The following is a 27513-nucleotide window of genomic DNA, read 5'->3' as shown; positions in this document are numbered from 1 at the left end:
GTTTCCCCCATCTGTAGGGATACAGGAGATTTTGCTTTTTTGCTTTACAGCCCATATGTTACCTAACATTGCTGTACTGTTAATTAAAATTAATTTCCTATCCTGTTCCAACCTCGTGTCTTTGGGACAAAAAATAAATGGAATAATTAGTCACCGTTCCCTATGTGTTTCTGATAGGGTAAAGTTCACACGTGCAATTTTTTTTTTTTTTACTTTTTGCAAAACTGATGTTAAATCATTATTTATTTTTATTTTAATTCCACCCTATCTTGAATACTAAAAAAAGGAACAAACTTTCTCAAGTACCAAAACAAATTGCTTTATTTTTTATTCTTCCTGTATTGTATATGTGCACATGTATGTCTTTTTATCTTTTTATATGGCACTGAGGCTATATTTCCAACACGTTTGTGCCGTATGCCAGGAGTATACAAATTTTTGTTTTTGGAATAAAAAAAAAAAAAAAAAAAATACACATTAGGGGATTCTGAAAAAAACAATACCAATGTATAAAACTGGCAAAAAAGAGGCTAAAATACTACATTTTGCAAATTTTTCCACATGTTGGACAGAGCCCAAAACATGGAGTGCATAGAGCCTTAGTGCCTTACAGCAAAACGTTAGCAATTCTTGTACAGTAAATCAAAGGCGCTGGAATAGCAGGCTTTCTCTGAAATGAAGCATCGGTCCTTGAAGGCCGCGTTGCTGTGCAGCGGTTTGCTGGTTGTGTACTCCAGTATCAGCCCCTCTCCTTTCTCCGTATTAATACTATTCATATTGACCATTTTTCCATTATTGGCGGATTTTGTACTTAATCTGATTTTTGCCTGCAGCGGGAGGTCTTGGATTTCACTTTTGATATTTGTAGTTGTCGTCGCACCAAAATTGAGCACCATCATGAATACTTTGTTCAGCCCGTTTATTTCTCGCACATAGGCGAAAACATTGTCATCGTTCCAGGCGTAACACAACCAACCCCTGTGAAGGGGCAACTGTTTCTTCCGTAGCTGGATTATATCCCGGTACAAGTTCAGTGTTGAATCTGACTTCGTCTTCTGAACCTAAGAGCAGGATTATTAATATAATTACTTCAATATTGTAAGAGATTCAAGGATAACAATTATCCTCCGTGAAAAATTTTCCTTGCTTTGACCCCGTTCACACTCTGTTTTCAAGCATACTTCCCAACTTTCCAAGAAGTAAAAGGACAGATTCTGTGGCACATTTTTAGACCATGCTCTTAACCACACCCATTTACCATTTCATCCCTCCCGGGCCACATAAAAATGTTAAAAAGTGATGAACACTGTACAAACAATGAATACTGTAAAAAACAAAACCTACAAATCATGGCGGAATTACATTTTTTTTTTTAGTATATTGTATGGAAAAATGGATGGTGTCATTCAAAAGTACAGTTCGTCCCGCAAACAAAAAAAAACAGGCTCTCATATGGCTAAGTAAACAAAAAAATAAAATTATGGTCCTTGGAAGAAGGGAGGGAAAAATGCAAACCATAAAAATGAAAATTGCCTGCAGAGGTGTTGGACTAAAGGGATTGTCCAGGCTTGGGACAAAAGGCTGCAGGCAGTCTGTGACTGCATACTACTGAGCTGTCATGATTCCCCGGTATTGCTGATGTGAGCTGGTGGTCACATGCCTGCATATATACAATTTTGCATACTAACGTTCCTGCGCCAACTAGACTCAGCAGGCTTCTCACTAGCAATACCACGAACTTGTGACAGCATGCACACTGTCATAATTCTGTAGTCTGCAGTCACATGGAGTAAAAAAAGAACAGCACATAGAATTTCTCTGTGGCTACATCTCTGTCCTCAGCAATACAGCCTGTTGCTCACAGATAAAGCTGCTGCCTACCATGCAGGAGGTTGTGAGTTTGAATCCTGATGAACGCATGCCACTCCCCCAAGGAAAAACTGAGCGATCCACAGCATTGCTGAGCTGCATAGAATGTCCTCTCAGCTGAAGTTGGGACAGAAGCCATAACTTCCCGGGACAGCAGGACATCTCCCCCATTCTGGGACAGTTGGGAGGTATGGATCAAGGATTGCACTTGGGCTTCTGTTATGATGTAACTAGACCCTTATAGGTTTAGTACTTACTTCGACATTTACTTCTTGATAGTCCTTGTTGACAGGCAGCCATGTTGTGTTGGCACCACTAAAGCCAGCATTTTCGCTCATATCCCACTGCATAGGTGTCTTCTCTGCATACTCTGCCTGCGAATTGAGCAAATAAGTGTTTTTTAGGCCCAAAATTATGATATCATTTTTGACCATTTATACTTCGATGAAGTATTATCACTGGGTTCTAGTGAGTGTTATGAGGCAGAGAAGTTTGAAGTTTTTCAAATGAAAATTGTTTCATATATTTATTTGAATAGTTTTTCATTTCCTGAAGCGTTTTGTTGCAGTTTTTTTTGATCTGACAGTATCTAGTTTCGAGTGGATGCCATCATGATATAATTCAAAGAAGCGACATGCACTTTTTTTGTTTCCACCAGGTGACTTTCAAAACCTCTTCACAGGGGAAAAAAATCCTCATATACAACAAAGTGGATTTTCCTTAGAAACTAATAAGGGTCCAATAAGCAGTTGTTATAGGGTAGGTTCATATGGGCCTATAATGTCAGTTTCATCCAGAAAAGAGGGATTTTTTTTTTCCTCACTTGCTATCTGTATGCAATTTTGTTTTTCAGCAGCAGATGGAAGGAAGGGAGACACAGTCATTACTAGTGGGTAGGCGGAGCCCACATAGGATAGAACACCTCAGATTAAAAAAAGGGTGTTGTCCGGCCCCTCCAGCTTGGGCTCCTCCTACTCCAGCTCTCCAGTCTAAAATTTGAGGTCACAGAGGATGGTCGCTGCTGGAAGCAGCTCCTCAGAAATTTTTTTTATTTTTATCGGACAGAGACTTGGACCCCCGTGGTCTTGAGGTCTCAGGGGTCTCAGCGCTGCTGGACCCCCACCCCTCCCTTGGCGGATCTGCATTACCCTTTGAGAGAGGTCCCTGCAGAACCCTGCCGGCCCCGGGGGATGAGGGATGCTTCCCTGGCGGGGACGCAAACCGCGCATCTGGGGTCACTGCGTTCTCCGCCCTGGGGGGAAGCTTGGGCACAGCGCCACAAATCCCTGGGGGTCCCTGTGGCGCTCAGCTGGGTGAGTACTCAGCATGTTAATGTGTTTTGAGTGCTTCAGCGGCTGCTGCGGCAGCCGCTGCTACATGTATTCTGGTGGTGACTTGTGTTTTTTTGTCCGCAGGTGGATGCCTGCAGGACATGGAAGCGGGGCAGGAGCGGAGAGCGGAGGAGTCGCGCGCGCTTTTTTGAAGCCGGCGGGGGGCGTGGCTTCGCGCCTTCCCGGTCTTTCGCGGGCAGGAAGCGCTCTGAGCGCGCGTTTTCTCCTGCCCCTCCTCTTCCGGCTTCTCTCTCCTCACAGCGCGGCGGCCATTACTGAACGGCTTCCATCGGGCTCCTCACTCTCCTCTCCTCCCGACAGACCGAAGGAACACTGCACCGCGGCCAGCTGGGTGAGTCGCTTCTGCCTGTCAGGGCAGAAGCTTAACCCCTCACCCCCTCAGCGCAGGGCACCTTTCTGAGGCACAATAAGGTGGCAGACTGTGCTGTCCTGCAGCTATTACCTCATATAGAGGTTCCTTTTTTGTCTGGGGCTCGCACATCCTTTTCTTTTCACAGAGGTTGTGGGGAGTCTGCGACATTAACCCCTTATTAGGCGGTTATCCCTTAATTGGGGGTCAGCTGGGGTAGCTCTCTCTTTAAGAGCTTTAACCCTTCAGCTTTCTTTTAAGAAACCACACTGTCCTACTTACTGACAGGTTTAACCTGCCATATACTGTGTGAGGGCATGTCAGATCAGGGTCCAGGAGGTGCGGACCGTCTCCCAGGTCCGCTACAGGATCAGTCACGCGTGTCTGACACGCAGGAGTCCTCGACGGCGTCAAGCGCAGCGGTCGGGGGTTTCGGTGATGGGGCAGTGGTGAAAATGGAGGCCCTCACTCGTTCTATTGATGGCCTGTCTGACCTTCTAGGTTATTGGGTGTCAGCTAGATCCTCTCATGGCAGGAAGCGCCACAGGCCGGTACTGCCCTCCCCGCGCAGCAACTCGGAGATCTCTGTTATGGAGGGTTCCCCTTCAAGCTCAGATGGGGAGATGTCCGATTCGGATAAGGAGGATCGGCAGGGGCACTCTGCCTCTTTTTTGGGCCGTGCAGAGGCTTTTATTGGAGCCATGAGGGAGGCGTTACAGTTTCCGGAGGAGGTAACTAGACGTCCTGGTAAGTCGGCCCGGATGTTTCAGGAGTCGCATAGGTCGCGCTTGGCATTACCATCTCTGGATGAGCTTAATGGGGCAGTGGAGAAGGAACGCCTGTGTCCAGATAAACGTTTTCAGGGAACACGGTTTTTTGAGGCACTGTATCCGTGTTCCACGGAGTTGATTGATAATTGGATTCCTTCTCCTGAAGTGGATGTCCCTTTGTCCCAGCTTAGCAAATCCTCATTACTGCCTTTTAAAGGGAAGGCGAGTCTGCAGGATCCGCTGGACAGAAAAACGGAGATGGCGGCGAAATCCATCTACGAGGCCGCGGGTCATGGATTCAGAGCGGTGCTAGGATCCATGTGTGCTTGTAAAGCTTCCCTAAGCTGGTTGGACCGTCTACGGACGGTGTGGCAGGATGGATCCCCGCTATCCGAGGTAGATGGGCTTTTCAAGTTGTTGGAGGATGCGGCCCGATATGGCAGTGATGCAGGTTTGGATACCGCGTCACTGCTGTCCAGGGCGCAATCCTCGGCGGTCACAGTCAGAAGAGCACTGTGGCTCAGACAGTGGACCGGGGACGCGGTTTCCAAGCAAGGTTTGCTATCTTTAGCTTACAAGGGTGGTCAGCTATTTGGATCTGACCTCACGGAGCTGATTGTCAAGGCAAAGGCAAAAGAAGCGGCCTTACCACAGCGAAGAACTGTGGCTTCTGCGTCGGGCAGGCCTAGTGCCGGTAGTAGTCGGCGGCCCTTTCGGTCCAGGGGACGGTCCGGTCAGCCCTCTTGGGGATCGGGTCGTCCCTCTTTTTCAGGAAAAAAGGCTTCTCAGAAATCCCGCACTCCCTGGAAACAGAGCTTCCGTCAAGACAAGCGGGAAGCTGACAAAAAGCCCGCTAAGGCGGATTGACGCCAGGTTTTCACTCGAGGGCTCTCGAGTGGGGGGTCGCCTGCTCCAATTCGAATCGACTTGGGCGTCCCGCGTTTTGGACGCCTGGGTGACGCGGGTTGTGTCAGCAGGCTACTTCATAGAGTTTCTTTCTCGACCCCCGGACAGGTTTTGCCGATCTCGCATTCCGTCAGAGCCCGAGCTAGTTGCCGCTCTACGGCAGGAGGTCGATTCCCTTCTGCTGAAGGGTGTGGTGGTACCGGTTCCGCCGGAGGATCGGGGAAGAGGGTTTTATTCAAACCTCTTTGTGGTCCCCAAAAAGGAGGACAAATTTCGCCCCATTCTGGATCTCAAAAGATTGAATCGGCATGTCCGCACCCGGAAATTCCGCATGGAGTCGCTTCGCTCGGTTGTGGCGGCCCTGTCGCAGAACGACTTTTTGGTGTCCATCGACATTCGCGACGCTTATTTGCATGTTCCCGTCGGAAGGACCCACCAACGCTTCCTTCGTTTTGCCATAGGTCAGGACCATTTCCAGTTTGTGGCCCTACCATTCGGGTTGGCCTCGGCGCCCAGAGTTTTTACAAAAATTCTGGCACCTCTCATGGCGATCCTTCGAAGACAGGGGGTTACGGTTCTTCCCTACCTAGACGACCTTTTGATTGTGGCGTCCTCAAAGGAGGAGGCGGTGACGGCTCGCAATTTATCCCTTCAGCTCCTGGAGGACTTCGGGTGGCTGGTCAATTGGAAGAAGTCGTCTCTGGAACCGTCGCAGTCAATCCTGTTTTTGGGGATGCATTTCGACACGGTACGAGCAGTGGTGTCCCTGCCTCCAGACAAGCAAGCAAGTCTTCTTCGACATGTACAGGTTATGAAGTCTTCGACAGCAATGTCCCTTCGAAGGTGTATGCGCCTTTTGGGTTTGATGGTGGCGTCAATGGAGGCACTTCCGTTTACCCAATTTCATTCCAGGACTCTCCAAATGCTCATTCTGAACCGTTGGGATCGATCACAGGCTTCGCTGGATCGCAGTGTCATCATCTCCCACAGGGTGCGAGAGTCTCTAGAATGGTGGTTACGTCCGGAAGCGTTATCCCTGGGGAAGTCCTTCCTCCTTCCGAGGTGGTCGGTCATAACCACCGATGCCAGCCTGTCAGGCTGGGGGGGTGTCTGGAACGATCTCTGGATTCAGGGAGTTTGGTCGTCGGAAGAGTCTGTCCTGCCGATCAACATCCTGGAATTGAGGGCGATTTTCCTTTGCCTCCAACACTGGACGGTCCCTTTAAGCGGTCTGCCAGTCCGAGTGCAGACAGACAACGCGACGGCGGTCGCGTATATCAACCATCAAGGTGGAACGAGGAGCTTCCAGGCTCATGATGGAAGTGTCTCGGATCCTGGTATGGGCCGAGGCCAAGGTGCCAGCCATCTCTGCGGTTCACATTCCGGGAGTTCAGAATATCACGGCGGACTTCCTCAGTCGCGAGAAGGTGGATCCCGGAGAATGGAGTCTTCACCCAGAAATTTTTGCACAGCTGTGCTCCCGTTGGGGAACTCCTCAAGTGGATTTGATGGCATCAAGGTTCAACACCAAGTTACCGACGTTCATGTCCAGGTACAAGGACCCGAAGGCTGTGGCGGTGGATGCTCTGGTGGCTCCGTGGGACCAATTCGAGCTAATCTATGTGTTCCCGCCGATATCCTTACTTCCTCTGGTGTTGCGTCGGATCAGACTGGAAAGAGTCCCGGCTATGTTAGTAGCCCCAGACTGGCCAAGGAGGACGTGGTTCTCGACGCTGGTGTCGCTTCTGGCTGCGCCTCCACTTCCTCTCCCTCTTCGCCCGGACCTGTTAACCCAAGGGCCCGTTCGTCATCCGGACCTGAAGTCTCTGCGTTTGACGGCGTGGCTCTTGAGACCGAAATCTTGACTCGTCAAGGTTTTTCAGCCGAAGTCATTGCCACTCTGCGAGCTGCCAGGGGTCCTGCCACTACTAGGATCTATCACAAGACTTGGGAGGCCTTCTTTTCATGGTGTTCGGGTTCTTCAAGGAACCCGAGGATTTTTTCCATTCCCAATTTGTTGGCCTTTTTGCAGTATGGCCTGGACAAGGGTTTGGCAGTTAGCACTCTGAGGGGTCAGGTTTCTGCTTTGTCCTTGCTGTTTCGGAAGGCTATCGCCTCGCGTAGGGACGTTCGTTCCTTTTTTCGCGGGGTAACCCGTCAGTTTCCGCCGCGGAAGGCGCTTGTGTCCCCTTGGAGGCTCAATCTGGTCTTGGAGGCTCTTCAACATGGGCCTTTTGAGCCTATGGACTCCGTTAGCCTTTCTTTGCTTTCTTGGAAGGTTGCCTTTTTAGTGGCAGTCACCTCTTTGAGAAGGGTTTCTGAACTGGCGGCTCTTTCTTGCTCGCCTCCTTTTCTGGAGTTTCTCCCGGATCGTGTGGTGCTTCGCACACGGGGCGACTTTCTACCTAAGGTGGTGTCACAATTTCATGTTAACCAGGATATTGTGTTGCCCTCGCTCTGTCCGGAACCGAGGAATGCGAAGGAACGGGCCTTGCACTCATTGGATTTAGTGCGGGCTTTGAAGTTCTATTTGTCTGTTACTCAAGGTTTTCGGAAATCGGACTCTCTGTTTGTGATTCCAGCAGGTCGTCGGCGTGGTCAACGAGCTTCCAAGGACACTATAGCTCGATGGATTCGGTCGGCCATTTTAGAGGCTTACCGACTCAAGGGCGAATCTTGTCCAATTAAGATTCGAGCTCACTCCACAAGAGCTGTGGGTTCATCGTGGGCTTTTCATCAAGGGGCCTCGGCAGCTCAACTCTGCCGGGCGGCTACCTGGCGTTCCGTCCACACTTTTACAAAGTTTTATAAGGTGGACGTCAGTGCTTCCGCTGATGCAGCCTTAGGACGTAAGGTCCTGCAGGCGGCTGTAGTTTAAGTTATCGTTAACTTGTATTTAGCGTTAGTTGCGCATTTTTCTAGGTTGTTGGGATTCTGCCTCTGTTGGTTTTTTTCCCACCCTTAATTTTTGGACTGCTTTGGGACGTCCCACTAGTAATGACTGTGTCTCCCTTCCTTCCATCTGCTGCTGAAAGACGGATTTTGGTAAGACCTTACCTGTAAAATCCTTTTCAGCGAAGGAAGGAAGGGAGACACAGCTCCCTCCCATGGCAGAAGTGTGTTGTTGTGTTTTCAGATGCAGCGTGACCCTTCTCTGATAGCGATTATCTGGGCTGAGGTCGGCGCGCTAAGGCTCTGTTCCAGCATTGCCAGCTCATCGCAGTGGTCAGGTCCAGTGAGTAGTACCTGGGACTGTGTGGTTTTTCTGTTATATGCATAACCTGTCTCTTGTTTTTTCTCTGAAGTTCTTCAGAAGGGGTTATGTTGCTCCGCTGGTGATATTTGCTCTTCCTTAGCTTGTGTACGGACTGGAGAGCTGGAGTAGGAGGAGCCCAAGCTGGAGGGGCCGGACAACACCCTTTTTTTAATCTGAGGTGTTCTATCCTATGTGGGCTCCGCCTACCCACTAGTAATGACTGTGTCTCCCTTCCTTCCTTCGCTGAAAAGGATTTTACAGGTAAGGTCTTACCAAAATCCGTCTTTTACAGCAGCAACTATCAATAAGACCATTTACAGTTTCCTATTGTTACAGAATTGCAATTTATCCCTAAAAATCGAAAACTGTACTGTCTGTCTATATGGCATCCGATTTTTTATTTTTATTTATTTATTTTTTCTTTACGCACCCATAGAGTTGAATGGGTGAGTTTCATCCTATTTACAGAAGGAACTTGTGCATGCTGTTTTTTGTTTTTCACACACAGATTTGGTCAGTGGGGGAAAAAAAAGTGCAGTCTGTTTTTGTTTGTTTTTTTCATGGACCGCACTCGGACCGAAAATACGGTCATCTGAACGAGCCCTTAGGAGGATTTTGGAGTGGATCTGCTCCAAATGAAAAAAAAAACTCTTTATGAACTGTATAGTCTAGGTTTTATGATGTAAATAGCCTTATAATCCAAAACCTATTTAAAAGGAGTCAGTCATTCCAAACTTGCATATTAAAGGAGTTGTCCACTACTCAGACAGCCCCTTCTTAGTTACTGATCCCCAATGTAAAATAAAAACAATAACCGATAATGCCTCCCGTGTCGCTCTAGTGTTGCCGGGGCTAGGTGTCCCAGTCCTTGGATGACCATTGTTATGTCACCTGACCACTGCAGCTAATCAGTGGCTACTTTGCTTTTCGAGTGAAGTGTGAGCAAAGCAGCTGATTAGAGGCCAGTGATTGGCTGCAGTGCTCATTTGGCATTACAGTGTCAAGGGAGACCTAACGCCGACATCGCTGGGATGGAACTGGAGACAAATATGTTATTTTTCTTTTCCACTGGGGAATATCTATCTATATAATTGTCTTATCCCGTCTGTCTGTCTGTCCATCCAGGAAATCCTGCGTCGCTGATTGGTCCGACCGCAGCCAATCAGCGACGCGGCATTTCACAAAAAGATGGCGGCCGTTAGGTGAGGTGAGCGGCGATGCAGCCGGGAGATGAAGCCGGCTGCTCGCAGCATACATCCCCCGACCGAAGGCGCCGCTGACCCCCATGCGGCTACTGTCGGGAGATCAGCGGCTACGGCCGCTTATCTCCGGACGGTAAAAGTGACGCCCCTCCCCTCTCCTCTCCCCCTGTCCCTCCCCCCGCTCGTTCAGGACCCCGGCACCCGGCGCCATACTTACCCCCCCCCATGCGGGCTACGCTGGACTCCAGAGGAGCAGCTGACAAATGAGGTGAGTATTGGATTTTTTTATTTTTTTATTATTGTATGGGGCCATAGGGCATTAAATGGTGGGGTGGGGAAGTGTGACATCATGGAGGGGCCATTATAAGGGAAGGGGGATGTGACATCCTCCATGGGGCACTATGGGGGGGATGTGACATCCTGCATGGGGTATTATATAGGGGGGATGTGACATCCTGCATGGGGCATTATAAGGGAGGGGGGGGATGTCACATCCTGCATGGAGCACTATGGGGGGGATGTGACATCCTGATCCTCCATGGGGTATTATAAGGGAGGGGGGGATGTCACGGGGCATTATAAGGGAGGGGGGGGATGTCACATCCTGCATGGGGCACTATGGGGGGGATGTCACATCCTGCATGGGGCATTATAAGGGAGGGGGGGATGTGACATCCTGCATGGTGCATTATATGCGGAGGGGGGAGGGGGGGGGGGGGGGGGAGTCACATCCTGCATGGGGCATATTCTAGAATACCCGATGCGTTAGAATCGGGCAACCATCTAGTAGTATATAAGAAGGGGTCATTGGAGCAGTGGACCACTCCTTTAAATTAAACCTACTGCATTGTTGGGGATGTAGCCCCTAGAAAAGTATAAGGGCAGCTAACACTTTAGATACAATGGGATTCGCAGAGGATGCCATGTCTGGTATTGAAACATAGTACACAGTAAGGTGCAATCCAGCTCACTCAGGTTCAAGTAACCAGCACTCCTTTGCTTGGAAAGGAAACTGTTCCTGCTCAGAAGTAGAACGTAGGAGGAATCCAGCCATTTTTGGCTAAAAAAAAAGTGCAAAAACGTTATTATAAATCCGGATCAAACAGGACATTCCCAATATTGGGGAAAAAATTAGCTTTTCCTACTGGTGCTAGACTAATAAATAGTCCTTAATCATGGATTTCCATGAGTAAAGACTATGTTTTAGTCCGAAACACTTAAAACATAAGTAATTTCCAGTACTAGAAAAAAAAATGTTTTCCTACACGTTTCGGACTAAAAACTAGTCCTTACTCATGGAAAACTATCCCCCTTTTTCTTTGGGTAGGGGCCGGTGTTCTCCAGGATTCAAACTCGCACCCTCTTGCATGGTAGGCAGCAGCCTTACCTGTGAGCCACAGGGGGTATAGCTAAGAATTTCTCTGTGGCTACATCTCTATGTGCTGTTCTTTTTAACTCCATGTGATTATTATTCTAAAACTAGTAGAAAAAGGTCTTTTTTATTTCCTAATACTGGGAATTTCCTGTTTTATCCGAATTTATATATATATTTTTTTTACCCAAAAAGCGGCTTGATTCCTTCTACATAAAAAAATTGTCCTATTCAGTTGATAGATGCAGTTTTGCGGTTTCTTACACTATCACAACAGAAGTGGTGCTGTGTAGAAATAATGCTCAGAAATGTTGGTCCCATTAGTTAGCGGTTGTGTAATGAGACCGTCGTGGCAGATTCTGACTGTATTTGGAAAGCCCATAACCGTGAATGGGAAGAGCGGCACATACCCAAAATCCTCGTGATTGCACAATATGCTAGCACTACATAAATATTGATTGTTATACCACTTTTTGTGATATGTTTTATGCATGAACTCCCCTTTATACTTTGTCCTTTTTTCTTTTTCATCCAGTACATAGAATCCCACATAACGGAGAAACATGAATACAGAACCTACTGCGGATCTATAAAACTGTTCTGATCATGAGCTGTTACTCACTGGATTGTGTTCATCGGATACACTTTCATTGTTATTTAGTGTAACGTTGTCTATCATCCCCAATTCTTCACCATAATAAGTGGTAGGGGTGCCCGGAAGAGTCAGCAGGAGCATGTTAAAAACATTCACATATTCCGTTCCCACCCGAGAAGCAACACGAGAATTGCTGGGGCTTCCAACCTGAAAGAATTATTTGAAAAATTGCAATGAACTTCCAGATGTATAAATGGCCCGATAATGGATGCAAGAATGCTGAAATTTGTTACTTTTTTTTTCTCCCTTTTGGGACCAGACTGGTGGTAGCCAAATGTATTTGGCTTGAAAAAGCCATAACATTTAAAATATAGGATCACTAAAGCCTCATTCACACAGCCGTTTTTTTTTCCTACAAGAGCTATGTTTTTCACGTATAACACTCGTAACTACAGTGTCAGATCGGAATCGGCAATGCAAAACTATGGGTCCATGAAATAATCTAACAGCACTCAAATGACATGCGAATGCGGCCCGGTTTTCACAGACTGTTGATGCCGATACAGTTGAAAACAATGATGGGAGATGGAGCGTCAGCTGAGGCTCTCTCTCCCATCATTCCCCCTCTGCGTCTGAGCTCTCTGGGGAGATCGGAGCAGCGGGGGAACGGGGAGAGATGAGTATTTGATTATTTATTTTTTTATGTATGGAGCATCGTATGGGGCCCATTATAATGGATGGAGCAATATATGGGGCCCATTATACTGTATGGAGGACTATGTGGGGCCCATTATACTGTATGGAGGACTATGTGGGGCCCATTATACTGTATGGAGGACTATGTGGGGCCCATTATACTGTATGGAGGACTATGTGGGGCTCATTATACTGTATGGAGGACTATGTGGCGCCCATTCTGTATGGAGGACTATGTGGGCCCATTATACTGTATGCATCACTGTATGGTGCCCATATTACTGTATGGAGGACTATGTGGTGCCCATTATACTATATGGAGAAATATGTGGGGCCCATTCTGTATGGAGGACTATGTGGGCCCATTATACTATATGGAGGACTATGTGGGGCCTATTTATACTGTATGGATCACTGTATGGAGGACTATGTGGGCCCATTATACTGTATGCATCACTGTATGGTGCCCATATTACTGTATGGAGGACTATGTGGTGCCCATTATACTATATGGAGAAATATGTGGGGCCCATTCTGTATGGAGGACTATGTGGGCCCATTATACTATATGGAGGACTATGTGCGGCCTATTTATACTGTATGGATCACTGTATGGAGGACTATGTGGGCCCATTATACTGTATGCATCACTGTATGGTGCCCATATTACTGTATGGAGGACTATGTGGTGCCCACAATATTTAAAGGGGCTCAATGAGATTACGGAGGTAATTTTTTAGGCCGCGGCTGTTAAGAGGCACTTGATGACTGATTAAATCAGCCATTGGCATGCAAGCCCACATCAAAGGCAGAGACACACAACCTTTGAGATAACCCCTTCATGACCTTTGACGTATATTTAACAATGCTCTGATGTTTGAAACTCGTTGTTTTATTGCGTACTGTATTCTTATATTTTAATCATACCAATAAACTATGGCGTTTATACATCTGCAGCTGGATCGTTTTGTGCCACTATTACTATATTGGTACAGCAAAAACCTACAAGAAGCAAAATGTGTATGGAGAGCGTAGCCACGCCCACTGGCCGGGAGTATGTATAATATATACATAATCTCGATTAACGAGTCTGAAACCGGTGAATCCCTGCCTAGCACAGTGCATGCGCTGGGGGGGATTCATAAGTCTGCAGTCACACAGAGTGACCAAGCTCACGTTTAAACCAAGCTCAAGTTTTGATTTTTTTCTTTATATCAGCATTGCATCGTTATTGCACTTTTTTTCTCATACATGATCTACATTATATCGTACCATCCAGTGGGGCCACTTCCCTTTAGGCATCGATTTCATCCAGAGATCCACAACATCAAATACAGAATTTCCTGTGAGATCTTTCTTCAAATCGAACAAGTAGAAATTGAGGGGAAAGTCGGCTTCCTGGATGAAGGAGTTGCCGTAATAGATCATTGTTTTTGCTACTGTTTTCTGATCATCTGACTCGGTGCCCATGAACCTGCAAAAATCGCCCCCGGTGAGTAAACTGCATAAAATCTATTTGCAGACACACAGAAGTGTAACATCACTTATGTCACGTTACCTGTAACGTCCGGGTTCTCTGCTGTACTTATTCATGGTCTGACGAAAATCTCGCAGGATGTCGTGCATCCCTATCTGTGAGGTTGTGTAATCATGATACAATTCTCCGTAGGATAAAACTGAGGTCTAAAAAGAAATGACAGAAGATATTCACTTTTGAATTTGGAAGTAACTACAATTTCTACAAGCTTGTTACTTTAGCGGTTGTCCAGTATTCTAAAAACAAGTTGTCACGAGGTTACCACTACAGTTTGGAGCCAGAAGACCTCAGCGTCGGATGGCTCCTACTCCAGGTCCGAGAAGAAGCACTTCTCCGTCATTTTAAATGTGTGTTTATTTCTTCCAGGGGATAAGCTGCCATGTTAGACTTCCATGTGCTCACAGCTGAGCTCGGTTAGCCACTCCTTTTCCCTTTATAATCTGGGCTCTGATACTAATCCTTGTCAGAGCTAGCTTTTGCTGCATGGCTAACAAAGAGGGAGAGGAGTTCTTTTGAGAAGGAGAGTTGAAGGATTTATTTGTGACTGTTGTCTGTTTTGTACGTGTGGTAATTCCTTATCCTTCTCCATTTTTGGTTTATTCCCCTACCTTCACACCCCGGTGCTTTCCTCTGTTATATGTGAGTGAATATTTTGTGCGCCTGGAGTATTCTGTTTACCCCTGTCTGTGTAACCCTGTTTGTCGGGTTGATGTACTATGGTGCACAGTAGCGCCCCCTTCTCTGGGTAGGGGGAGTTAACAGACGGAGGGCTTACTTAGGAGTCAGAACAAGGGTGGAGGCCCTGGCATCCTCACCTTCAGAGGTATCCCGGGGAATAGGGCAAGCTAGGGCGCCCCCTAGTGTTAGGGACAGGGTAGGAGTCCCTGGTCACCCGACAGCTGTGTCGTGACACATGTCTTCTTTTAGCAACTGCGCCACAACTTCCTACAGGTTCTGTCTGGTACTGCAGTTTAGCCACATTCGCTTCCAACAGAGCTGAGTTGCAATAAATGACAACCCATGGACAATGCAAGTAAAGTAGCCTTTAAGTGTCCTCTTAGGCTCTGTTTTTATAAATGCCACTGACAAGCACCAGACACATACCCTGAACTTAGCCAGAGGTCACAGTTCATCCAAAAGTATACTTTTGACCGCTGTTGAGCTGCTATGTATCAGCATATGTGTACTTTAACTATATCGGAGAGTCCGGACTACAGTGTCTCTCGAAAACTACAGAGTGGCATACATTTTCTGGCATTGTGGCCAATGGGTGAAATATGCCACATAGGTGTAAGTTAGGGAATATTTCCGTTCTATACGTCTGACAAGACGTCAACAGCGCCTATATATAAATTATTAAGTCTTTTCATATTAATTTTGCAGAAAGTAACCCAGATTTGGTATCAATCACTGCTCATTTGGATGCCACACCGCTTTCTGTGAACACCGACTGCCTTTTGTAGGGAAGCTATCATCAGAAAATGACCTATTGTTTAAATCAGGTTCATATGTTACATGTATTTTTAAAAAAAACTGCCATGTTCTTTATGATCTTTATAAAACTAAAAATGGGTACCGTAATCTTGCAATTTTCACACTGGCTATTGTGGCATTTTTTTAGACTCGTACTCTCTATCCATTCAGGAAAAGTTTTCAGCAGGCTCCTTGTCATCACAGACAGGATTACAATGGCAGGTAACACAGGATCCACCAATCACAATAGGTGATGTCCCAGCTCCCTTTGCACACACTCATTAGATGCTTCAATATAAATTATGGAGTCTGTTCATTGTGGCTAATGTGCATGTGCTGTTTCCTGAAATAACAGGAAGTTATAGTCTACAAAAAAGTCCAGTGGCCAGTGTGAAAATTGGAAGATTTCTATTTGTTATTTTTAATACAGATTGTGATATGGGGAAAAAAGAAATTCCCTAAAAATATATACATGAAAAAACACTTAACCTATTCTTTAAATCAGATTTTTGTGTTATTTTCAGATTGTAAATTCCTTTTAAATACTTACTTTATGGTAGAGTTACATTCCTTTCTCCTACTGTTCTGCCTGCGGTCACAGTTTTGGCATAGTGTTCAAGAACTTGGATGAACAATATATAGGTACTTTCCAGATAGATGGACACATTTTCCTTTTCTGTTACCATTGTTATATTTTTTTTTGCATAATGACTGTGAACAATGTAACATTTCTTCTCACTGCTTAAGTAGAAACTGCAGAGACACGACACATACCGGATCTTGTAGTTTGTCGACCTGAGGTTCATCCCGGAGGTGTTCTGCTTCCAGGAGGAACTTAGCAGCATCGACTGTAAAACCATCAACACCTTTCTCCAGCCAGAATTTTATAATATCCTGAGATAACAAACAGATTTATTTAATTGCTAGGGAGAACGGTATTGATGGAGACATAATCCCTCTAATTTCCATCTGGTGAAACGTTGGAAAAAAAAAACAACAACGTAGAAATAAATGGTAAACTATCAAGACATGAAGCTAAACAAATATGTGAAACATCTCGTTAGTAATTACAGCAATTGGCCCAATTCGCCATAAACCAATATGAAGAATACAGTGTCTGCAATATTGTATAAATCCTACCATATACTGGGATATTACCAAGATGTATGATTATTGTTAAGGAACAGTGTCACTCTTTTCCATGAGTGTGTCTGGTATTGCAGCACATCTCTATTTATTTAAAGGGGTATCCGTATCTCAGCCATTTAGTCTATGTGTAGAGGCCAGAGGTGGTAGGGATTTAATAAAAATCAGCCAAGAGGGCTGCCTTCTGCTGTTTCTGCAACTACCATAGAACTAAAAGGATCTGACTTGCAATGTTACTGCCTCAAAACCCCTGAAGAAGGCAGTTCTGGTGAAACATGCCAGGATAATCATGGCTGAATAGTGAGAATGCAGGCAACCTCACTAGATGCCAAGAAGCATTTGCTTCACAATTAACTAATAAGGGCCAGCACACCTGTTGGTATAGGTGCAATCTGTAGGTGTTCTTTGTACTCTATACATATGGGGGCGCATCACTCCCCTCGCTTTGGGATGTGTACAGGCAGGAGTAAAACAGTCAGGCCCAGGTCCTTCTCTACGCCTGTCTATTTTCAGGTTTGGTGAGAAACTAAAGTTAGGGACCATTCTTACTCGGTACGCCTTTTCGCAGTAGGATGGTTTTTACGCTTTCTTGATCAAAAGAGTGTCCACTAATTACCCTACGTGTTTTTGTTTTTTTTTTACACGTATTACTACTTTTAATTATTTAGTTACTGCAGAGTATGTATTTATTGTTTTTCTTCTTGTTTGTCTGTTAACAATTCACTAATATTATTGACCCTGTCCAGAGTGAGGTATAAAAAGAGTGTGATATGTATAAATAAAGCCTCATTCAGACATCCATAAAACACAGTCCAAGTAGGCACGCTGATGTAAGGACTGGCCATGGGTTTCCTGACCCGACGCAACAGCCTCAAGTACAATGCTCAGCATAAATTAGTACACCCCCTTTTAAAAGTAAGATTTCTATCTATCTCGCTGAACACAAGAACAATTTCCAAGAAGAAGAATCTGCCATCACTCCGTGCCCTTGGTAGACGTGGACTTTTCCAACATGACAATGATCTCACACACACATTTGTTGCGTTTCTGTAGGAGAAAGTGATTCAGTGGCCAAGTGTCTCCTGATCTGAGTCCAACCGAACACCTATGGGGAATTCTGAAGAGACAAGTTGTCATCACTCTCCATCCAGTATCCAGGTCGTTTGTGAAGAATGAAAAAAGATAGATGTTACAATATGTCACCAACTTGTTCATTCCAGGCCTAGGAGACTTGGTGCTGTCCTGAAAAATCATGGGGGTCATACAAAATATCAGATGTAGTAGTTTTTAATGTAGGGTGTACTCATTTTTGCATCAACTAATTTGAGTAAAACTGAAGATTTTGTAATGAAAGTTATATTATTAACCTTACTTTCATGTTATGGGTTTAAAAAATGTTCTAGGTGACTCAGTCTTGTCAAAATTTTGGAAATTGTTCTTGTGTGCAGTAAGATATTGATTAAAATCTTATTTTTCATATACAGTCAATAAAAGAGCATTAAAAAAAAAAAAAAACTGCTAAATGTTTAGTTACTGTTTAAACACTTTCTTTTGCTGAGATAACTTGAGATTCTCTTAATTGCCTATTTGTGTCACTCATATAAAAGTTAATAATTATAAATCAGCCCATCTTGTCTCATAGTTTTAAAGGTTTCTTGGACGACTTGTCAGCAGTTTGAAGAATATGTACAGTGACTAATTTTATAATTACGGCTTAATGACAAAACCAGCAGGTGTAAAGTTCATCGGTTTTCCGAGTTATTGACGCAGCTATTGAGGTATAAACGTATTAACCTTTCTCATTTTTAAAGCTAATATTCCATTCTGTGATGGAAAAGCATGCGACACAGGGAAAGAAACCGGAAAGGACTTATCACATGTCTTCATTTCAATCTCGGAGCGAAAAGATGATCTCATAATTTGTCTATTGAAAAAGTTGAGCTATTTTATGAAAGTTTGTATTTTCTCTAAACTTTTCAAACTTTAGACATCCCCTTAAATTATAATGATACATTTCAATTTAATATTTCTGGAGTGCAACGCCCTTCTCCCTTCCCGGCAAACCGGATATCAGGAGGCAGCAGAGGAGCGGTGCTCCTGAAGATTGCCATTTCATGCCGGCGGCATGGCTGAGCTGCTGGCCCGAACTGCCCTTTCTCCATTGTTGCAAGCAGAGGCAGCTTTTGTCTGCAGCATAGGAGGAACGTAGAAGTTGGCCCAGTCCAGCGATCCCTGGCAAGGAGCGGTAAGATATAAAATTAAAAATCCCTCTGTTCTTGAGAATGGAGAGGTTTTTTTGATAAAAAGTTTAAGTGTAAAGTTGCTTGTTTCTACAAGAACTTTTTGATAACTTATAGATGATAATCCCTTTTAAGACCTTTGTACAAATTAGATAAAACTTGGCTGTACTCGGTGGGGGTCATGACTCTCTTTCGAAGATGATGATGGGGAGAGAAATATCGGGCAGAAAAAATTCACATGGCTGATTCTTCTGTTTTCAGGGAGTCGATGATGGAGGTTTCTGATAGTGGCTTTCTCACCTTTGTCAATTGAAAATACATAAATCCTCAGGCAAGTTGAGAGTTTCTATGCCAATTAATGGAGACAGCTACCAGTGTATTAAGTATCATCTGAGTGGGATCAGCAACTGCTCATTCTCACAGTGCCACCAATAGCCATGAAAATATGTTCCTGGTGGATGCAGAGTGGGTATGTAGGCCCAGGCTGCAGTGTGGAGATAACCCGAGAGCTTATCATTACTGTCTCCTGGGTTATGCAGGTAGCGCCTAGACCAGCTCCTATAATAACAAGGCTGTGGGTTCTCACCAAATACATACAGTATATTCACTTACCAATATTTCACTCTCTACATCAGGATTGTGGAAATTTAAGTCGGGCTGCTCTTTTTTGAACTGGTGCAAGTAGCATTGCTTCCTTTCACCATCATATTCCCAGGCAGAGTCTCCGTACACGCTCACCTGAAAAGGGCAGATTAATGTATATGAGGAAAAATGCTGCACTTTTAATATACACTGTTTTATGAATTGAATACTTCTCCAATTAAATATAAAAAAAAAAACTTCAACGTGTCACCTAATGGAGCTGGAGGCAGGCATGTTGTGATCTGATCCAATAATATTCAGTGTGTAGCTGTTACACACCTATCCCAGGCTCCACTTCCTTCCCCTCGGGCCACTGCCCTCTGTTGTTCTCCACGTCAGGTTTTGCAAGTTGCCTGGTGTGGCTCGATGAAATAATCTCCCTAAGACTATTTAAGGCCTACTAAGGCACACACCTGGGTCTTAGGGCTGAGACTCTAGTCTTGTATTTGGTGTGCTCCACCAATTGTGCATATTGTGCTTCAGCTTTCATTCATCTCTGCTGGATTCCACTTCTTCAGTCCTACTGCTCCTGAGATTCCTGCTTGTTCAAGTCCTTACGGTTCCATGTGTCCTCTAAGAAGCTGCACCAACACCTGAGGTCCACGTGCCCACCCGGACCTGCATCTAAGTGGATCTACCTCACCAGGTGAGCCACACAGTAGCATGGGAGTCTCAGATACCAAAACCCCATTGTCAGCACAGGGGCTTAGTGTACCATAGGTATGGTCAAAACAGAGCACGTATCCACCTCCTTGTTTTCCATCTACGTTTGCCTTGATTGATAACTCTAGCTTTACAGGAGCCAAAGGAAGGTGGATATAGAAAAAAAGAAGTATATGGGAAGGTGAACTGAACTACTTGTATACACCAATGGTGCATCGATCGCTTTGCTTGGGTTGACCAGTCATTATTACACTACATAGATGTACTGTATGTGGAATTTTTTTAAAAAACATACCCAGTTATTGGGAGGGGTAACCTGGTCTCCGGTAACTTCACAGTCACACCAAATATAGTAGTCAATATATTTCTCAGTTTTATTTCTGCTTAACTCGAACCAGTCATGTTTATTGCTGGTGTGATTCGGGATTAGGTCAATGATTAATTTTATACCTAGTAGATAAGAAGACATAGTAACGGTTTAGATGTAGGTAAATCAGCATTTCAGAAATGACAATGGAATAAGCGTGTAAATCACCTGCTATTACCTTTGTCATGGAGAGCAGCAAGTAGGTTCTCAAAATCACGCATGGTCCCAAAAGTAGGGTCAACAGAGCGGAAGTCATCGACAGCATATCGGTAGTCTTTCAACGTGGATGTGTAAAAAGGAGCAACCCAAACCGTGCTCACATCCAGATACACAAAGTGATCTATCTTTTCCTGTATTCCTAAAAAGTTTTAAAACCAACTCGATGTTATGAATATTCTTCAAAACAATAGACAAGAGGAAGGAATGCCCATAAGAACTAAAGAGGTGAATGGGAGTAAGGTGGAAAATATGAATGAACTTTTATCCTTTCCAATGTAGAATTATATGGGTTTTACATCTACAAAGATTGCAATACTTTTCCCTCTCTAGTAATGGTCCAAAGGTACTTTTAGTTACTCGAGAAAATGATTTAGTCTACCTTCCATCTTTACCGCCAATCTTTTTTTGTGGTCAATACCACAGAGGACATCGCATCAATAAGACATAATAAGTTAAATGTGCATCATGCCACACTGGTGGTAAGTGAGTGCGTCAATGTATCCTCCAAATAGAAATTGTCTTTTGCTAGACCTTTGGGGTCCATTGTTGAGTTAAAGACTAGGCTCTCTGGGAGCCCCCCTGGTGTTCTGGTGGACCCATCCAACATTCGTACCCTCCAACCTGCTGATTTCAGTCACATGGTGGAGTTGTTATCTACACCTTGAGAACTTCACTTACAAATGATAGCCCTACATGAGGAGCTCTGGCCAGTTGTCCTCACCATGAAAGACTGGGCTCTAGAGGTTGATATGGATGCTAACAATGTTACAACACCTTAGTTATGGTTCATTATCATACAGCTTCCGTATATTTTTGTGTGGTGTGGTGTCTTTTATGGCATTTGGAGGAGACTGTATTAGAGATATTACTGCAGATTTGTAGACTTGTCTTTATTTCATTTTTAGGGTCACTACACAAGTGTTAATATCCACAGGTAGTGTGTGCAGATTACCACTAATTAGGGGCTGCACCTGTACCTGCAACTTGAAGCAATGGCAAGTCCAGGGGCACCCTGGCAATTAGCAGTAAGTCACATGCGCTACCTGCAGCCACTAACCACATGTAACACCATCTTTTCCCAGTTTGATCACATCATGAGTTGTTAATTTTTTTTACTGCCAAGCCAAGGTCCAAGAATATGGCTACAATTTCCCTATTCACTACATAAAGATATTTTTCAGGGAAATTTGACTTTTAATTTAAAGGAATAACTCACCAAGCCAACTCGTTTATATAGTTATAGGACCACAAAAAAGGAGTATCCCCATCTCAGGACTCAAGAAGTAGCCCTCTCAATTTGGCTTACCTGTTAATGTATTACAATTACATGTTGGCCAGATCCCCGGGGTTAGGAAACTCGACCCTCTGGCTATCAGCTGATTTTTGTGTGTTCATGTCTTCGTAATTCTAAGTCATTAGGTTCACATACATTACTTTAAAAATTGTGTAATTAAGCTCTTACCAGTCAATCCAACAATGATCTTTTTAATTTATTTAATGATCATAAATGAGCAAAGGACATATTTTTTTAGTCTATAAATCAACAATATCAGAACATTTGTCCCCATTATCTCGATCCAGGAAAAATCAAGGAATTGCCCAAAAAAAGGGTAACACCATTGTTAATTATTTGAGAAGGTAATCCTAGTAAAAGTGTTTTAGTTATTCATAATTCATCATAAAACAATAAACCCAATACAAACTGTGTACTGGTGTCATGCGGCATTAGATTGTGGGCCCTGTACGGCCACTCTGTACTTTACAGCACTAAGCCATTGAGATTATATACTCACAAGGTTGAAGTATACTATAGCTTTTTGCTAATTTTAGCACGCGGTAACAAATTTATTGTTCTTGGTCAAAGTATAATAAACTTCTAAGTGCATTCAATTTTCCACTTAAACTGACTTTTTCACTTTCACTTGACTTTTTGAGATTAAAAAAAAAGCATGGCATCCTCTACCACTATGAAGAACTATGGCCCCAATTAACTCTTTCCTAGCCAACATCTAAACTCGTCCGAATTTATGACGTCCAACACATTTTTTTTTTATTGCCGTTGTTCTGCTTAGTACTGATTTTGTCCAGTAGATAGCACAGGTTGTTCTCTTTATGCTTCTCGGCAGGACATGTATTTTGAAAAATTTAAAAAGGAATTAATTGCAAAGGGTTAAGACTGGTGTTTCGTACAGGGGTGAGCAAGAATAAGATGCGCCAGGTTGAGTGGCGGACACAGATAGAGAAGGGCTCAAAGTGCAAGAAAAGTATTTGCAATACAATAGTTTTGTCTATGAGAGAAGCTGATGAGGAGGTAGAAGTGACAACCCTTACCACTTGGGCCCCTATGTAGCTGCCCAGGCTGCACCAATGGTATGTCCGCCCCCGGCTAAATTCATCATAAGGCGCACACTACTTAATGAATTTGGCGCATCTTCTCAGTGGTGTTCGCCTCTATGTGTCTTGACAGAAATGTAACTCCACTCATAAACTGGAGTAACATTTCTGGAGTAAGAAATGCCACATCCCTTTCTGGCTTCTCCAGAGCTCTGTCCATTCTGGCAGAGTACCTTAAAACTTCCATGAAAACATCAAAAGTTGCAATATTTTTGCGCAAAGTTTTTTAAGTCAGTTTTCTGGCGTAAACATCGGCCTAATGTCTCACTATCCGGTGAGAACTCCAATAAATGCTCGGTATACTGTACATCTCTGTGAGTAATGTTCAGCAATAGTACGACCGTTCATCTTCCTGATCATCGGCCCGTAAAAAAATTCTGATCTAGCAAACTCATACCATGAAATCATCTCCATAAAAGTCGGAAACATGCATGTGGGTAACTGACTAGTGGGAAGGTTATTATGATTTGGCCCAAATATTCTCATTCATTACTATCCACCCTTTAAGAATTAGGTTTTTCAGTTTCTAGAGCATAAACACTGAGAAGTAAAAAAATACAGAATACATATATATTTTGAGATGAATAAAAAATATATAATATAACACGTACCCTTAAGGTCACCAGAGCCGTCATTGTCACTGTCTCGGAAGGACTTTGGATACACTTGATAAATTGGACTTCTCTGCCACCAGTCAAGACATTTGGGAGAAAGGGCAATAATTGTGATGGTAGCTGCTATAATGGCCAGTGTTGCTATGATGATGAGCCAGAAGAGAATCTCTCGGGTAACTTTGTAGCATGTTTTATTTGAAAAGTGTAGTAGAACCTCTTTGGGCATCCCCGCATATGGCTTCAGGGGAAATGGGTCTTCAAAAGAATCCAGTTTAATCGCGTAGATCTGGTCTTCAGTCTTGCTACTTTTCCTGCTTCCTGACATTGAATGTTCACCATTCCCCTGATCAGCAACAAAACCATTGTTCTCTACTCCTGTCTTCTTCAATTCAACGGAATTTACCTCCTCAGTCATGGTCACAGCTAAGCCGGTCTCTGATCCACAGACATACAGCAGTGGCAACGATCAAAAAGCAAAGTTTACCTGAGGTCTGCAAGCCAACCACTGCAAATTCACTTTAAATACCTGATCTTAGGTCAAGGTACAGAGAGGCAGAATAATACAAAGTTCTGGTAATCATTGATGGACCACAGCTCCATAACGACCTGGATTATTGGGTGTCTGCAATCCCTCTGTAGTGTGGCGATGATAGGAGTAGCATTCGTTTGCTCATTGCAGCTAGGAAACACACAGTAAAGTACAAGTCATTCTTGGCAGTGCGATCCCTCCAAGGAAGAACAATGGCTGTTTGATGCACATAAATTCCTGATGAAGGCCACACAATGGCTCCATTCTAAAGATGGATTTGAATTTCAAATATTTTGATTATGAGAGTTACTTAGTCTTGTTTTGCATGACTGCACAAAGGTACGATGAACCTAACGTTCTACCAATTCTTCATTACATTTCTGATTGTGAGCTAGTGATGATCAAGCACTGAAATGCTCTAGACGTCAGACGCTCGGACTTGCTCGACTCGAGTAGAGAGCATAATTGAAGTGAACGGGAAACTCAAGCATTTTTCCTGAGGGGTCTCAGTTGGGGTCTCTCCTCCCGGCTTCAGTGCGACATTCAGTTCACATGATTCAATTGAGCTTCTTACGGGCACACGAGCTCTCGAGCACCACGCGATACTCGACACTGCTCGATACTCGGTGCTCGAGCAGTGCCAAGCACGCTCGCCCATCACTATTGTAAGTCAGCCTCAACGATACTGTGTAAAAAAATAAATTGTAATTTCTTCTATTCTTTTGTACGTTTTCACACTATATTCCAAACTGATGAATTTAAATTCTTACCTGTTTTGGAATTCATTTTCATAATGTGCTGCTTGGTAAAGGGAATCTGTCAGCATTTTTTTGCTATTTAATCTAAAAACAGCATAATATACTGCAAGAGAGCCTGATTCCTGGGAAGTGTCACTTACTAGGCTGTGTGCTGCAGTTTTAATACAATCAGTGTGTTATCAGCAGGGGATTTTCACTAGAGGACTAGGTCTCATGTGCACAGCAGTCCAGCTAATCAGTGTAACCACGCCCCCACCACTGATAGGCAGCTTGCTGACATTCTACACAAGAAACTGCCAATCAGGGGTGTGGGCGGGGTTATACCCAGTTCAGCTTTCTGACCACTGCTACATCTACAACAGATCTGACCACTGCTACATCTACAACACAGAAAACAGGGATTCTGTCAAAACTACACCAAGCAGCCTAGTAAGTGACACATTGCTGGAATCAGGGTCTCTGCCCCTACACCATGCTGCCCTCAGATTACATTGCAAAAACCTGCAAACAGATTCCTTTTAAGACCTTCACATAGCTGCTAAGAGTTTATGTAGGTGAGGTTTAGTCCTCAACTGTATTAAAAATATGCTTTGTACAGATCTGTAAAAAAAAAAGCACTCAAGTATATTTATAGGTCTTACATGTGACCTTAACATTAAGATGTTTTAAACGTCAGTAGTTAAATAAAAAAATACAAGAAATAACAATTATATCAAGTAAAAAGCAACAAATTCACAGGGCACAATTAGGAATGTTTATATGACTTACTCACATATTTGGATTATATTTATTAGGCCAGGTTCAGATGAGGATACAAAAAAATTGTCCACTTTTCGTCCAGAATTCGTATTGTGTTTCGCATGTCCCTTTTTCATATTTGTATGTTTGTTTTTTACTTCCTTACGGCATACAGTTTTATCATGAACAATTTAGTAAATAATAAAGGTTAAATACAATTTCCTTTCTTAACAATTGTAACCAATCCGTGAAAAACACGAGACACATAGACGGTAACCAGTATATGATCTGTTTTTTACACACTTATTGACGTATATTATTAATGGAGGAAATCCAAAACATTATTTACATATACATAAGAATAAGTCATCTAAACGATGCTCATGTACAGTACAGACCAAAAGTTTGGACACACCTTCTCATTTAAATATTTTTCTGTATTTTCATGACTATGAAAATTGTACATTCATACTGAAGGCATCAAAACTATGAATTAACACATGTGGAATTATATACTTAACAAAAAAGTGTGAAACAACTGAAAATATGTCTTATATTCTAGGTTCTTCAAAGTAGCCACCTTTTGCTTTGATGACTGCTTTGCACACTCTTGGCATTCTCTTGATGAGCTTCAAGAGGTAGTCACCGGAAATGGTTTTCACTTCACAGGTGTGCCCTGTCAGGTTTAATAAGTGGGATTTCTTGCCTTATAAATGGGGTTGAGACCATCAGTTGTGTTGTGCAGAAGTCTGGTGGATACACAGCTGATAGTCCTACTGAATACACTGTTAGAATTTGTATTATGGCAAGAAAAAAGCAGCTAAGTAAAGAAAAATGAGTGGCCATCATTACTTTAAGAAATGAAGGTCAGTCAGTGCGAAAAATTGGGCAAACTTTGAAAGTGTCCCCAAGTGCAGTTGCAAAAACCATCAAGCACTACAAAGAAACTGGCTCACATGAGGACCGCCCCAGGAAAGGAAGACCAAGAGTCACCTCTGCTTCTGAGGATAAGTTTATCCGAACCAGCCTCAGAAATCGCAGGTTAACAGCAGCTCAGATTAGAGACTAGGTCAATGCCACACAGAGTTCTAGCAGCAGACACATCTCTTCAACAACTGTTAAGAGGAGACTTTGTGCAGCAGGCCTTCATGGTAAAATAGCTGCTAGGAAACCACTGCTATGGACAGGCAACAAGAAGAAGAGACTTGTTTGGGCTAAAGAACCCAAGAAATGGACATTAGACCAGTGGAAATCTGTGCTTTGGTCTGATGAGTCCAAATTTGAGATCTTTGGTTCCAACCACCATGTCTTTGTGCGACGCAGAAAAGGTGAACAGATGGACTCTACATGCCTGGTTCCCACCGTGAAGCATGGAGGAGGAGGTGTGATGGTGTGGGGGTGCTTTGCTGGTGACACTGTTGTGGATTTATTCAAAATTGAAGGCATACTGAACCAGCATGGCTACCACAGCATCTTGCAGCGGCATGCTATTCCATCCGGTTTGCATTTACTTGGACCATCATTTATTTTTCAACAGGACAATGACCCCAAACACACCTCCAGGCTGTGTAAGGACTATCTGACCAAGAGGGAGAGTGATGGGGTGCTACGCCAGATTACCCGGCCTCCAAAGTCAACCAACCTGAACCCAATCGAGATGGTTTGGGGTGAGCTGGACAGCAGAGTGAAGGCAAAAGGGCCAACAAGTGCTAAGAATCTCTGGGAACTCCTTCAAGATTGTTGGAAGACCATTTCCGGTGACTACCTCGTGAAGCTCATCAAGAGAATGCCAAGAGTGTGCAAAGCAGTCATCAAAGCAAAAGGTG

At 44.0% G+C, this 27513-nt stretch overlaps 1 protein-coding gene across 1 annotated transcript; it reads right to left on the bottom strand.

The window, feature by feature from the left end:
- Nucleotides 1-294: 294 nt before the first annotated feature.
- Nucleotides 295-24349, bottom strand: SLC3A1 (solute carrier family 3 member 1). Its single transcript, XM_073672047.1, has 10 exons — nucleotides 23660-24349; nucleotides 20614-20793; nucleotides 20364-20518; nucleotides 19376-19501; nucleotides 16152-16271; nucleotides 13926-14050; nucleotides 13640-13841; nucleotides 11699-11878; nucleotides 2127-2243; nucleotides 295-1061 (listed from the first exon to the last, which is right to left on the bottom strand). Exons 1-10 carry the CDS (start codon nucleotides 24075-24077, stop codon nucleotides 621-623), a joined length of 2064 nt encoding a protein of 687 aa, XP_073528148.1. The 5' UTR covers nucleotides 24078-24349; the 3' UTR covers nucleotides 295-620.
- Nucleotides 24350-27513: the final 3164 nt, after the last annotated feature.

Source organism: Phyllobates terribilis, unplaced genomic scaffold (genome assembly GCF_046119375.1).
Source record: "Phyllobates terribilis strain yellow unplaced genomic scaffold, ASM4611937v1 Scaffold_3__8_contigs__length_932513732, whole genome shotgun sequence".
NCBI lineage: Eukaryota > Metazoa > Chordata > Amphibia > Anura > Dendrobatidae > Phyllobates > Phyllobates terribilis.
Note: the sequence above shows the minus strand (reverse complement) of the source record. Positions and strands in the feature narration are given on the sequence as shown.

Bases quoted from the DNA above. Each gene is read 5' to 3' on its own strand.
- SLC3A1 (XM_073672047.1), bottom strand. From the start codon at position 24,077: ATGACTGAGGAGGTAAATTCCGTTGAATTGAAGAAGACAGGAGTAGAG. The intron at 16,272-19,375 runs GTAAGTGAATAT...TTGTTATCTCAG, and splicing joins ATGTAGAGAGTGAAATATTG to GATATTATAAAATTCTGGCT. The intron at 14,051-16,151 runs GTATGTGTCGTG...ATTTCTTTTTAG, and splicing joins TCGACAAACTACAAGATCCG to ACCTCAGTTTTATCCTACGG.